Genomic DNA, 13,971 nt, shown 5'->3' on the forward strand with positions numbered 1-13,971 from the left:
TATATCATTCAAATCATATTGGCATGACAAACCAGAATATAGTTTAGGGGTGGGGATCTTGACCACTTACAAGATATTAGAACTTTCTCAAATGGCAGGGGGTGGGGTGGCAGGGGGTGGGGGTGACCCCTGGGGACTAACCTTTTATTATTTCATTTAATGTGCTTTATCATTTAGAACATTTTCAATTATAAAAATTGTGTCTATCACTAACTGTTTTCAAGTTATAATCATTTGAAAATTTAAAAAAATAAAATCCCATAGGGTTCTATAGTAAACCCCTCCTTCATGTTTGCCCGTCAAAGTACCCTCTTTATAAACCCCATTGCACAAACAAAACCCTGATTGCACCACTAGACAGTTAGTCTAACATATTGTGGAACCCTAAGTTAATCTGACAAGCGATTTTGGAGAACGGGTGCGGACAAGTTCAAATTTAAAAGCGGCGGAAGAAGAAGAGGAAGAGGAATAATAATAATAATAAGAAGAAGAAGAACTGAGCAAACACAATAAGTCTTCCCAAACTTCGTTTGGGAGACTTAATTACAATTACAATGCATATGTACCTTGTGATATAGTGATGCTTAATTCCTTGAGTGTTTCGGGAAGTCGGTGCTGAAAATGAAAGTTATTATATACAATATTTATTAATGAATGTTTTGCATGCTGGCTGTGAATTAACAGTGCGTCTGTGTTATTATATACTAATTGAGTTTGACGGAGCAACAACAATTAATGTTGGTGATGTGTCACAGTTGCCTCCTATGTAAGATTGAAACAGTCAGAAGCACATGGTTGTGACTATTAGATGACCATTGTTTTATGTTTGACCAGTTGTGACATATAAATGACCATCGTTCGTACGATTTCTGGCCTGTTGTGACTGATATATGACTTTCATTCTATGACTGACCAGTTGTGAATTATAGATGAATAATGTTGCAACGAAAATGAAAATATGTATAATACTGTAATGCTTGAATTGAAATGGATTTGAACTTTAAGAGATTTTACTAATTCATCATTAAAATGTCATATGTGAGTATTCTATTACTTTTTTATATTCTAATATTTTCTTATCTATTGTACCGTAATTTCCATTTTCATTAATACATCTGTTCTCTTTTTATTATGCCCCGCCGCAGCGGAGAAATCATTAAGTGTTACCCTTGTCCGTCTGTACGTCCCAAAATTAGTTTCCGTTCTCCAACTTTAGTTGGCCTCAACAAAATGCTATGAAACTTATACACACTGCTTATTACCACAAAACACAGATCAAGTTTGAATTTGGGTTGCGTCACTTTTACCGTTCTAGAGTTATGCTCCTTTACAAATGGAAAAATTGCTGAATTTTCCGTTTCCGTTCTCTAACTTAAGTTTGCCTCAACCAAATGTTATGAAACTTATACACAATGCTTATAACTACAAAACTCAGACCAAGTTCATTTTGAGTGGCGTCACTTTTACCGTTCTTGAGTTATATGTCCTTTTTTTTATAACGTTATATGCAAGCGGGGACATCATCTGTGTCCCATGGACAGATTCTCCATTTATTTAGTTTATAGCTTCTGAAAAAAAGTTCATATTAAATTTTATATCATAACTGTATATTTTAAAGAGGTGTAGAAAGTCTGAGGTTTTCATACAATCATATAATGTTGTATAAGACGTGTAGGTTGAGGTTCTAGTTCACCATTAGTTTTACTACCGACGAGAAGGTTGATGTTCATATTACTCTGTGTATAAATTAAGAAAAAAACATCTTTAAAAACTTTTTGTCACGCTTCTTTTTGAACATATGATACCTCAGATGTACATTTCGCTTATTTATTTGATTATGTATTTAGTTAAAAAAAACGTGATTTTTGTTCTTCTTAATGGTATGTTCAATTTGTTTTGTTCTGTATTTTGTTATTCTCATGTCGGATGATATGCACTCTTAATTTAGAGTTCATACGATTCCCTTATGATTTTTATTTAGTTGGTATTATTCAAAATGTTTAACATAACTAAACTAGTGTTGCCACATATATAATCTGACTCGGTTTTGTTTTGGCAGCAACTAGATACTTGATCTTTCGTTTTCCAAATTCTGAGTATACAATTACTGGGTTTTATTTACATTATCACACAGCTTATATTCTGAGGCTTCCGATGCTGGTCGTAGTGTTTCTCTAAATATCCTTTCAATATTCGAACTTGAAGTTCAGTTTCAATTCCAACCTGTGTAAGTGTCTTCTTTTGCATGTGTAATTTTTTATGTCCTTAAAATGTACCTAAATAATGTTACAGTAGTATTTTTTCATTACTTCAAAACTATAGCACTATATAAGTGCCATAATTTCACAGTACTGGATTTGTACTCCAATTTGAAAGTAAGAGAGAGGCGAAAGATACCAGAGGGACATTCAAACTCATAAGTCGAAAAATAAACTGACAACGCCATGGCTAAAAAAGAAAAAGACCAACAGAAAAACAGAAAAACAGAAAAACAGAAAAACAATAGTACACAAAACACAACATAGAAAACCAAAGACTGAGCAACACGAACCCCACCAAAACAGGGGGTGATCTCAGGTGCTCCGGAAGGGCAACCAGACCCAGCTCCACATGTGGGATCCGTCGTGTTTCTCATGTTAGTAGAAACCCGGTAATAATTCTAATTCGGTAGGTCACATTCGGGAAAAGGGAACGGGATTGTAGTTACGACATTAGGAACATATCCGGTATCATCTGTGAAACGGATATTCCATAACGGTCAACCAACTCGTGATGGCGTCCGTAAAACTTACGAAGGGATGATTTCAACTTCACCACTTGGAACCCTTGGTTTAATAGCTTCCTTGTGAGCAGCAACCCTCAAAATTTTATGCTTTTAGTGTGTACACTTTAGGTACAAAACTTGTTCGTACAAGTTCAGTACTTTTAAATAATACACTTTTAGTAAAATTTCCATCCAAATTATGATTAAAAAAAGAAGTACTATTTGTTTTATTGTACCTTCATACAACTATCCATATTGAGAAACAAATCTGGTAATTCAAATTTGTAGTAAAAATCCAGTTCTGTAAAATTATGGCAATGAACTAGTTAAGATAGTTTACAGGTACCACATCACTACTACATTATCTTGGTACATTTTCAGTACTTAATGATCAAAGTACTAAAAAAGTACACGCGCAAAAGTATCTGTGTATATATTTTCTCTTTCTAATACGGCTAGTATATAGTGATGTGGAATCCATCTGTTTGTCCGTCCTTTCGTTGTTCTGTCTCACTTTTGTATCCGCAACTTCTCCATGCACAACTTGATAAGATTTTGATCACCGAATCTTACTTATCTCAAACGACGTACTTTTGTACCGCTAATATCTTTTCTTCTTCCAATGATTTTTTTTTTGTATTGACTTTGGCATGACATGGACTTTGTGATATATCCGCAAAATGCAGTACACAAGTGTATCCACTATTTCTCTGAAATATAAAAATAAGATGTGACATGATTGCCAATGAGACAACTCTTCACGTGAGACCAAATGACATAAAACTATAGGTCACCGTATGGCCTTCAACAATGAGCAAAACACCAAATCAGAGTTTGAATAACCTTTCGCAGAATCTTCACCATATAACGCCAGGACTCACTTCCTATTGTTTATCCGAATTATTTTAAGGTTTCCTTAGCAAATCTGGGACTTAACGCTGTACCGATTTGTATCCATAACTCCTCCTTCACATCTTAGAGTTTATTGAAGCTTTCGCAGAATCTGAACCATATAATAAGCAACCCCTATTTTGTTTTTTAATCCGAATTATGTTTGAGTTTCCATTTCTATTTGCTAATCATTGACTTTCAAGGGGCGGGGGTATCATGTTGTGAGCTTTGCTCTTAAATATCTCAAAATACTATTTCCGTGAAGCCTACACCAAAAGATATTTTACACGGATAAATGCTTTTGGCAACTATGCTTTTTGACGTTTTGATATCCATCAGTAACGGGGACAATTCTGAAGAAAACAGGAACCTTTACACTAAACAAATTGATCGACATGTAAACTTAAAGATTAAAATCAATGAGAGCACACATATCAAATGTATTTGTACTCTCTACGAAACAGGAGAAAAGCTCTACGAGCCTCTCTTCTCATCTTATTTCTAAAGCTCATACAAATTATTTATTTACTTTCCTACAATATACGAAAATTGTATATTGATAATGACCTCATTGACTCAATATGTCTTTCATGTTGCCAATGTGTTGTCACAATTTATAAATGATATTTATGAAGAATGTGTGTTCTCTGAAAAATTTATTAAACATCTATTACATATTGGTATTATTTTAGTAGGTCTTTTCTATATGAATTGGATTTTGAAAAAAAAGCATATTCACCTGAAGAAAATTGAAAAAAATTCACCTTGATACACGTCACGCATTTTACATGTATAGGTATGGTTAAATGTTTGATGTACAGTTGGTTCTGGTAAATAATTGTTATTGAATACTCATTTTCTCTTAGAATATGGAATAACAAAATTTCTGTCGTTTGTTTCCGTAAATATGTGGTTAAATTGACTTTTGAAAAAAAATAATATTCACTTCGGCCCGTCTTCAGTGAATATCAGTTTTTCAAATGTCTGTAAAACCACATATTTACCTCATCAAAAGCCAGTGCTTGTATAATAATTGTTTTTTTTATAATTTAATATTTTTCTTAAACTTACTTCTGGAGTGTTGTACGCTATAAAATGGATTCGTAAGTCTGTGTATATGTGATCATACGTGTTTGTGTGTGAGTGTGTTGAAATGTTATGAAACATTTTTGTCAAAATATTATTTGTTTGTCTTTTTTCTAGCCGGAGTTAGACGAAGGAACAATATCAGGTGAGTTTAGACATAAGTTTCACCAATGTATGTTCATTTATCTGCTTTGACTTAGGTAGACCACCCTAACTTATTCAGCTTATCTAACTACTGACAAACATGCTTAAAGTTCATAGAAATTTAAAATAATTAAAAAGTCATCAATACTTTTTGACAAATCTAAAGCTTTTTGCAATGGAACAATGATGTAAATAAAAGCACGCGAAATATAGACTTCCAGACATTCGAAAGTAAACAATGGGACAACGCTATCTTCGGAGTAGAAATATAGGATCTACAACTAACATCACACATGTTTTCTGTTCTATAACCATAAAAATTTGAATAATGTTAAGATTTCCAAAGCTTTTGTAGTTTCTGGGTGAATCAGCTCATTATTTTTGCAAAAAGGCTTCGTACAAGCAATACTGTTAAATAACTTCAAATCTTAACATTAGTAGGAGAATGTTAAACATACATAGATATCAACAGAAGCACGTGTAAAACATGATTAATTTGTTTTCTATGAATTACGAAAAACGAGTACGTTTCCATCAGTCATTCACATCACACACTGATGAAAGCTTATGGAGGGATTATGAGTTACAAATATAAAATCACATTACAAAGACACGAACAGGAGGAAGAAACCATTAGGGCATAAGAACATTTATCATTGTACGATGCCAGTCTATATCATTAATTTGCCAAGTACATGATTACTGTGATTTTCTTCAAAATAACACTTCTCGTGTTTACATATAGAAATTAATGTCAATACATATTCTGATGAATGCATTTTATATGTTGAAATATAGCACCAATACGATTCTTTGCTATGGTTTTACGAAATAGCTCATATTTCACTTCAACGAGAACTTTATTGCAGATTACATCATATAAACATTGACGGAGAAATGCAGTACACAAGTGGAATTATTATATACATACCTACAAAATGTATGCAAAAACATATGCTATTTTTGCTATTGAATAATCAGAAGGCAAAATGTTTATGACAGTTTAGATTAACATACTCTCCGTCTGATTATCTTCCAAATATCATAAACAAGACATACCTTGTAATCATGCTTTACCGACCATCTTAACTTCAAAGTAATAAGAAAGTTAAAAATCTCTACAGGTATGGAAAATAATAATTGTTTCTTTATACAATGTGTATCTGTCAATATTTTGTATTCATTTTACTTCACTGCTAGGTTGTTGCAAAAAACAATTATAATTGAATGTTTGAATAAAAAAATCCAAAAGTTCAATTTCAGAATTAAAAGATGTATTCAGTAACTTTGACCAAGATGGAGATGGTATGATAACTACAAAAGAACTTGGAACTGTATTAAGACAACTTGGAATGAATCCATCAGAAGCCGAGTTACATGATATGATTGATGCAGTAGACTCAGACGGTAATTATATCATCTGTCTTACTGAAACACATGTCATTCACAACCTATATTTAACTTCTAACGTGTCAGCGTACCTACGGATCCCTCGCTTTCAAATGTATATGTTAGAGAGTTCCTGATGAGGGTAAATCTACAAAAAGCGCTTCACTCGTACGAAATTAAAAGTGTTTATTACATCTTATAACCATTATGTCAATAAATGTAATTCGATATTTTGCATTTATCATGCTGTCTTTCATAACGTTAAGTTTGTAGAAGACCCTCCTGCTAAAGTACTTCAAGCTATGCTTTTGCATTATCAATAAAATGATCATCATGGTGTAAATTAGATAAACCCCTCTGTCTAACTCCCTAAGGAATAAGCTGTATATTTTTAAAATGCCTACAATGAATCACTTTTTATAATGAAGTTTTATTAAAAGTTTGTCTGATTTGTATTTGGGGAAAAGTTTTCATCATCGGAGAGGTAAATTATTGTCAAAGTGAAGGTAGTTCACATATAATGGGCATGTATTTATATAAATGTGGCGTAAAGCCATGTGACCCACCAAAATGAGATTGCTCTGGTAGATGTATGAAGTCGGCGTTAGTACCATTACGTTGGATTTAAAATGAAACGTCACACATTTGACTTGTTCTCCGGTTATTCTTTTATAAATTATAATATAAGAGATATAAACTTTTAACTTTTACTTTTTTAAATCTAATTTTCCTTTCCTGGATTGTGATGTTTCGTTGAATCTTCCTTGTGAAGATCATAACTCTTTGTTTGATAAGCGCATGAATTATTTGTAGTAACGTCTCAGATTGTAATGACCGTTATATTTTAGTCCTAAAAAAACTTTTACAACAGGGATCAAGATATCATATTTAAGTGGTCGAATGATTCACTAAATTTTGAAAAAATAGGAATTTATTGAGTAAACATAATTCCACATGCAGGAATAAAACAAAACATAGTATTTTAGTATTTTAGACCCAGGTTTAATGGTATCTTCCAACGATGTTGATGACTTTTGCTGAATGTTATCCACTGCTAATCACAGTCGCTGATATAAGAATATTGGATGGCATTATTTATATATTAGCAATCTAAGTTCTTTGATTTAAACATAGGGTATTGTGGAATGATTGCCACCTTGTGTTCATGTATAGATATCATAATATAAAAAATCTTAATATCAAATACTCAATGTTCAAAAAAAAGAATGCATGTTACAAAGTCTATGGTGGCCGGTTAAGGCCATTTCGCGTTTTCGCGTTTTTGCCCTTCATATTCTATAGGGAGAAAACGCGAAAACGCGAAGTCGAGAACGCGAAATCGGAAAGAAAAATATTTCGCGTTAAAGCGTTTTCGACTTCGCGATTTCGCGTTTTCGCCCCTACAGAATATGAAGGGCGAAAACGCGAAATGGCCTTAACCGGCCACCATAAAAGTCTACTGATCTTGGTGTGCAGGAAAAAAAGTCATATTTTAAGTTTCGTATATTCATTTAATTGACAAATTTTCCACTGTAGGTAACGGGACCATTGATTTTCCAGAATTTCTAAACATGATGGCATCCAAAATGAACGAAATTGGAACTGAAGACGAAATTCGTGAAACATTCCTATTTTTTGACAAAAATGGCGACGGACTAATAACAGCAAAGGAATTGCGAATGGTAATGTTAAATTTAGGAGAAAAAATGACAGATGATGAAATTAACGACATGATCCAAGAGGCTGACACAAACGGAGATGGTGTTATCAATTACGAAGGTGTGTAAATATTACAAATGCTTATTACTGTTAAAAAAGTATGAAATCACAATAAAAGTGCAAATCACCGATGTTAATACTTTATCATCACGTACTAAATTAACTTTATGATTTTTTTTTACTACCGATTGACACACTCATCTTGATAAACATACACGATTTAACCTTTTTTTGTAAATTTCCTCTTTTAATGATATTTTTCGAGCTATTTGTCAATTTTAAATTCCAAAGTCATGCTTTATATAATCATGTCTTTGGTGTACGAGTTTATGTAGAAACATGATTGACAGGAAAAAGTTTGTGCTTAAAAAATGAGAAGATACAAGGTCAAAATGGACAATTCAAATTATTTGTCAAATATAAAAAAGACAAAACCACAGCCACAAGAAAGAACGAAAGGATTATCAATAATGCACAAATGAATACCATTTAAATCATGCCAGTGCGGTAGCCCTTGGTACCATCGTGGACTGATACTTACCGACCGGGTAGTAGTAAGATAACTTATGATACCAATTTCCGTGTGCATGATACATGTTTCTAGAATAACCTTCATTGGGTATACTCGAGACCTAAGACGTTACGCACGATATTGCGTTTCAAATGGTAACGTCATTTTTTTTACGTTTTACGGCGATTAATGATTATCATGATTATATTGGGGATATTTTTTTTATTTCGCTTGCAATTTCTGTTTTGCACATCAATATTGATACTTCTTAATGTTTGGTTGTACTGAATATGCATGAAATATTTCCCACTGAAAGTAACGTAAGCAACAAACAACAAAATATATCGTATTTAGGTAATGCATAAGTCTATATGAAAAAGAAGATATATACGGTATGATGAGTGCCAATGAGACAACTCTCTACCAGAGACCAATTGACATAAAACGTAATAAAATGCAATGTTTCCCCATTTTGATCCGAAAAGGAAGAAGATATATATTTTGATTTAATTAAAAAATGTTTGTCGGGAATTACAAGTTAAACGGGTCTTGCTTATAAAATTCACTGTACTTTCTTTAATTACGGAACAATTAGATTAAGAGATGAAACTATTGTCAGAAAAAAGGTTAATTCTATTCATCTCATATGTTTACAAGCCTTGTATGATATGGAGAGGTATATTGCCACGCTTTCAAGTTCTATACATATGAATCTTATTGCAGAGAAATAAAAAAAAATCGCAGTTTTACGCTCCCCAAATTTGAAAATTTGAAAAAAGATTATTGTTTATCCTCTCGTAATACACAATTTTTTTCACAACTAAAGAACCTCATCTAAACGAACAACCCCAGCCATCGGATTTTTTTTATACTTTGTGGTCTTTTTGATAGTATCTGACTATCAAGAAAATTCTATCTGAGGAAATATATACAGATGATCCACCATAAATAGCGTCCCGAATTTACAACGTTCAAAACGTATGAAAATCGTCCAGTGGACAAACTTGCAAGACATTTCATTTCTTTGAAAACGAAGTCGTTTTGACTACGCAAATTATCAAAAAGTATGTAGCTGTTTCGTAGAGTTAAAGTACAATTACGGAAAAGCAATATTTAGCATACAACAAATCTCAATTTTCAATAAATAACGTCGCAAATGACAGTTTATTTGTAAAAAGCCGCGAAATCCGACATTGGACATCTTTTAAGACATTTGCCAGAAGCCGTTGCCTTTTTATATGTGGTGCGAGTGCTGCAAAAATTCGATTTTGATATGGTCTATATATGTACTTTTGTGAGCATAATTTACACAAACGAAATTTCATATAATCTTACATTTTGAAACCTATAAATTTTGATAACTTAAGATTTTCCTAAATCTGACCATAATGGACACTTTTTGTTTTTGCCAAAAAATAACGTTGGTTGTTACAGGAACGCATATTCAGTAATATTGTAATACTTTATATATAAAACATATCATTCATTCGAATTTTCGCGGATATAACACTGTTTTGAAGAACACAAACACCCCTGCTAAAGTTATTATGCGTATAGTCTGTTACGTCTGACACGCATATTTTTGACGTTTTGTCAATATGTTGTCCTTATTTTAGACTATTGTAAAATATGATAAAACAGTTTGTAATTTTTTTCGGAATAGTTTTTACTAGTCTAGTCTATGGATAAAAAAATTATATAACTTCACTGTTATGATTTTATAGAAAAACTGTTTATTAGTGTGGACTGGTTGATTACACGGTATTGACGCAATAACGTGCGTAACGTCTAAAACATTGAGAAAATATAAAAACTTCTTAGATTATAACTAGAATTAAACAAACGAATCAACAAATAAATGTTTTTTTTTCAGTTTAAAACGGTAAATAAAATTGTAACAATATAACATATTTTAATGGCTGTTATATGTCAACGAACAATTTCATTGTGAGATAACCCAATTTTCCGCTGCAATGTATTTGATCCGTCATGAATAAAAAAACTATTAGGTGACATTTTGGCGCAGACATTATAGCCCATTTAGCAATGACAATACAGCCCTATTTAGCGCCAAATTAATTCGTTCACCTGTATTTATGATATAAAATAAGAAGACGTGGTATGATAGCCAATGAGACAACTCTCCACAAGAGACCAAATGACATAGAAATTAAGAACTACAGGTCATCGTACGGCCTTCAACAATGAGCAAAACCCATACCGCATAGTCAGCTATGAAAGGCCCCGAAATGACAAATGTAAAACAATTCAAACGAGAAAACTAACAACCTGATTTATGTACAAAATTATGATCGAAAAACAAATATAATATACAGCAACAAACGACAACCACTGAATTAAAGGCTCCTGACTTGGGACATGCACATACAGATTGTGGCGGTGTTAAAATAGTTAGAAGGCGCCAACCCTCACCTAACCTTGGACAGTGGTGTAACAGTATAACATAAGAACAAACTATAAAAATCAGTGAAAAGGGCTTAACTCATCAGATAGTTACAAAGCATAAATACATCTTACAAAAACACAGACCGGACATAGCATTGTACTTCTACATCCCACAACAAAAAATACACTAAGTTCAGATCTGAGAATACTCGCAGTTACTGACAGCTAGTAAAAAGCCAATAACAACTAATAAAAACATCATGCATTTAAGACTAAAATATCGATCAGTACACATCCAACACCCAATGGATTTAGTGTAAAGACGTCATTAACAGTCAGAAAAAAAGATGACCTTGTGCAATGCCAAGATACAGGTATGGACAGATTGTAGATCCATGAATGTGCATATGTAAATAAAAATAATATTTAGTTTGATTTTAATTTACTTATAACAAAATCAATATTAATACCAATAAAAACAATTTTCAAAGATCTAATTACAGTGTTGAATTGGTAACCATTTTAGCAAAAACTTGCCTGATTGAATGATACTCAACATACTAAAACCATGAACAGTAATTTATGCTGGCTTTATGTTAAGTTTGATTGCATTTACACTTTATTTAATCCTGGAAATGAATGCGGTTGACACAAATAGAAAAAAAATTGCAATAGGTGATGGCTACCGTTATAAGATAGCAATGTTAAAGTTGTCACCAAAGCAATTTACGTTATCCTGGATTGCAAACAATAACATATATTAAAACAAAGAGTATAGATGAATCAGCACCTCAATCTAGACAAGATAAAGAGAAGGAGCAGTTTATATCGGAATTTTCTGAACAGTACTGTCCAGGGGCATATCAAAAGTCCATTACGTACGTTCTCTAAGATATACATTCCAAGCTAAAAATGTCCTGTCAATACGCTTAAATGTCCTCTGTCGCTTTATTAACTAGTCGCGTAGGATGGCACTGTGGTAGACTTAATGAGAAGCTCTCCAAAGGTTGTTATCATACATTTCAGTATTATTCTCTTTCAAACACAAATATTATAATTGAGCACCTTTAGATTCTACAAATGTACAGTTTAGAATAAATAAACTAACACATAACTTAGTTCTTCTGAAAATTTGAATACGTGTTAATTTTATCGGAGCTGTAAATGAAATAATACAAATGTATATATTATTGCTTATTACAGAGTTTACCAGAGTGATGCTGAGTAAATGAAAAAGTATTGGATCAAAACTTACACTTCATCAGCTTAAAAAAACCGTGTAGACTAAGTGCTTTCAGCAAAACATTGTTATGTCCTAACATCATACGCACATGTAACAAAGAATTGGTTATAAAGCTATCAAAATCATTAGATATGTGATGTTATTGAATAAATTTGATATGTATTGTTTAATGCAAACTTTTAGAAAAGTATCATTGTTCAATATTTCTTCGCAGTAAACCTATAGTATTGTTTGTGAAATACATGCTTGTCCTTGTTTTGTCTGATTTTCAGTTGATATAATCACAGTTGTTCAACCTATATAACAATACGGAAACTTTGTATGATTGCTAATGATACAACTATCCATCAAATCCGAATGTCAAGGATGTTAACAACTGCAGGTCACCGAACGGCCTTCAACGATGAGCAGAACCCGTATCGTACAGTAAGTTTTTAAATGCTCCAGGATATACCTGGTACATGCAATTTTGAACAGATGAAGATCCAGGTAACTGCTGTTGATTTTCCGATGTCAAAGGTCATTTGGTTTGTGTCTAAATTAGTCCATCGTGAAACAGCTTTAAGCATTCTTATCGGTTTAAATTAGTTTCCGAGAATCACCATGAATACATGTAGATAATGATTTATATTGATTTTCAGTTCACTTAAAAGTCCATTTATTTATTGTTGTTTGCAAAATGTCCAGTTGCAAATATGACATGAATGTTCCAGATGAAATCAGATTAAACAATTATACATCAAACAAGATTGGGTCGATCGCGATGTACATAGAATGGGATGTCCGGTCTGTCACTGGAAAGAGAAGATTAGATAGGGACAGAATTTTGGATTTGTTACATACCAATTACGGACCTCGCAACGAGTAACTTCAAGTGTTAAAAGGGGGCATACTCTCAACACGGATTTCGGATTTAATTTCCCAATTCAAATCTGACGTGACGGTATATACAGTTATTCTACACAACCGAACGGACTGCCGCAGGATGGGTATTACTGTCGGACGAGAGAAGTCGAGATGTAGTAATACTAGACTACATAAGACCATAACTTTTGACAATTTGATTTTTAAATAAAAGTCTCGAAAAATGGTATACCTATCAGTTTAATGTATATGATTATCAAAATAATCATAAAAATACTCGCATGTTACCTGCAGCACAAAAAAGAAACTAATAATTGTTTTTGCATTTAAACCGACGAGTTCAAAGGCAAATTATATAAAATAATATTACGCAAACGACATAAAATGCATGGTCAAGAACCCGACAAATATCTGATATCAACAATACTAAAAGAACGAATTTACAATTTTTTTTCTGATACTGAAAGGTTGTAGCTTATATTGTATAGATTGTTCTCGCATTTAGAACCTTTTTAAAAGTTTTAAAATATTCTGAAATTTTGTGACGTTACTAGGTATGATTATCCCTCCACTCATGGCTTTACGATAACGTGCATACGTGGTGCGCAATACGGGATATTTCAATGATTCATCTTCCATCGTATACTAAAATTGTCTTTTAAGAACACCATTTTCATATAAAATCTAGCAAATACTGTTATAAGATGACCAACATTGTCACTTCAAAATAGAAAGACAATAGACCACGTGCACATCGAGGTAATTGGCAAAAAATACTGTAATGTTGAAATAGGGCAAGTAATCCGGGTTGTTTGCATAGCAATTTTACAAAGAAACTGTGCGAAAAAGAAAAAAATGAAGTAGAACACGCAAGAGAAATTGTCTCAAAGTAAATATAAACCATAACTGTAAAAATTGCATCATACCGCTCTTGCATGGGCAACTATCTCGTGT

General features: G+C 32.7%; 1 protein-coding gene across 1 annotated transcript; it reads left to right on the forward strand.

Moving 5' to 3' along the window:
* The first annotated feature begins 715 nt into the window (after nt 1-715).
* Nucleotides 716-12,767, forward strand: LOC127738189 (calmodulin-beta-like). Its single transcript, XM_052249347.1, has 5 exons — nt 716-1,038; nt 4,859-4,886; nt 6,149-6,292; nt 7,811-8,053; nt 12,114-12,767. Exons 1-5 carry the CDS (start codon nt 1,030-1,032, stop codon nt 12,140-12,142), a joined length of 453 nt encoding a protein of 150 aa, XP_052105307.1. The 5' UTR covers nt 716-1,029; the 3' UTR covers nt 12,143-12,767.
* Nucleotides 12,768-13,971: the final 1,204 nt, after the last annotated feature.

Source organism: Mytilus californianus, unplaced genomic scaffold, assembly GCF_021869535.1.
Source record: "Mytilus californianus isolate M0D057914Y unplaced genomic scaffold, xbMytCali1.0.p SCAF_4, whole genome shotgun sequence".
Lineage (NCBI taxonomy): Eukaryota > Metazoa > Mollusca > Bivalvia > Mytilida > Mytilidae > Mytilus > Mytilus californianus.

What these genes read in the sequence shown, in the direction of transcription:
- LOC127738189 (XM_052249347.1), top strand. An exon ending in AGACGAAGGAACAATATCAG is followed by an intron (nt 4,887 to 6,148) that starts GTGAGTTTAGAC and finishes GTTCAATTTCAG; the next exon opens with AATTAAAAGATGTATTCAGT. An exon ending in TGATGCAGTAGACTCAGACG is followed by an intron (nt 6,293 to 7,810) that starts GTAATTATATCA and finishes TTTCCACTGTAG; the next exon opens with GTAACGGGACCATTGATTTT.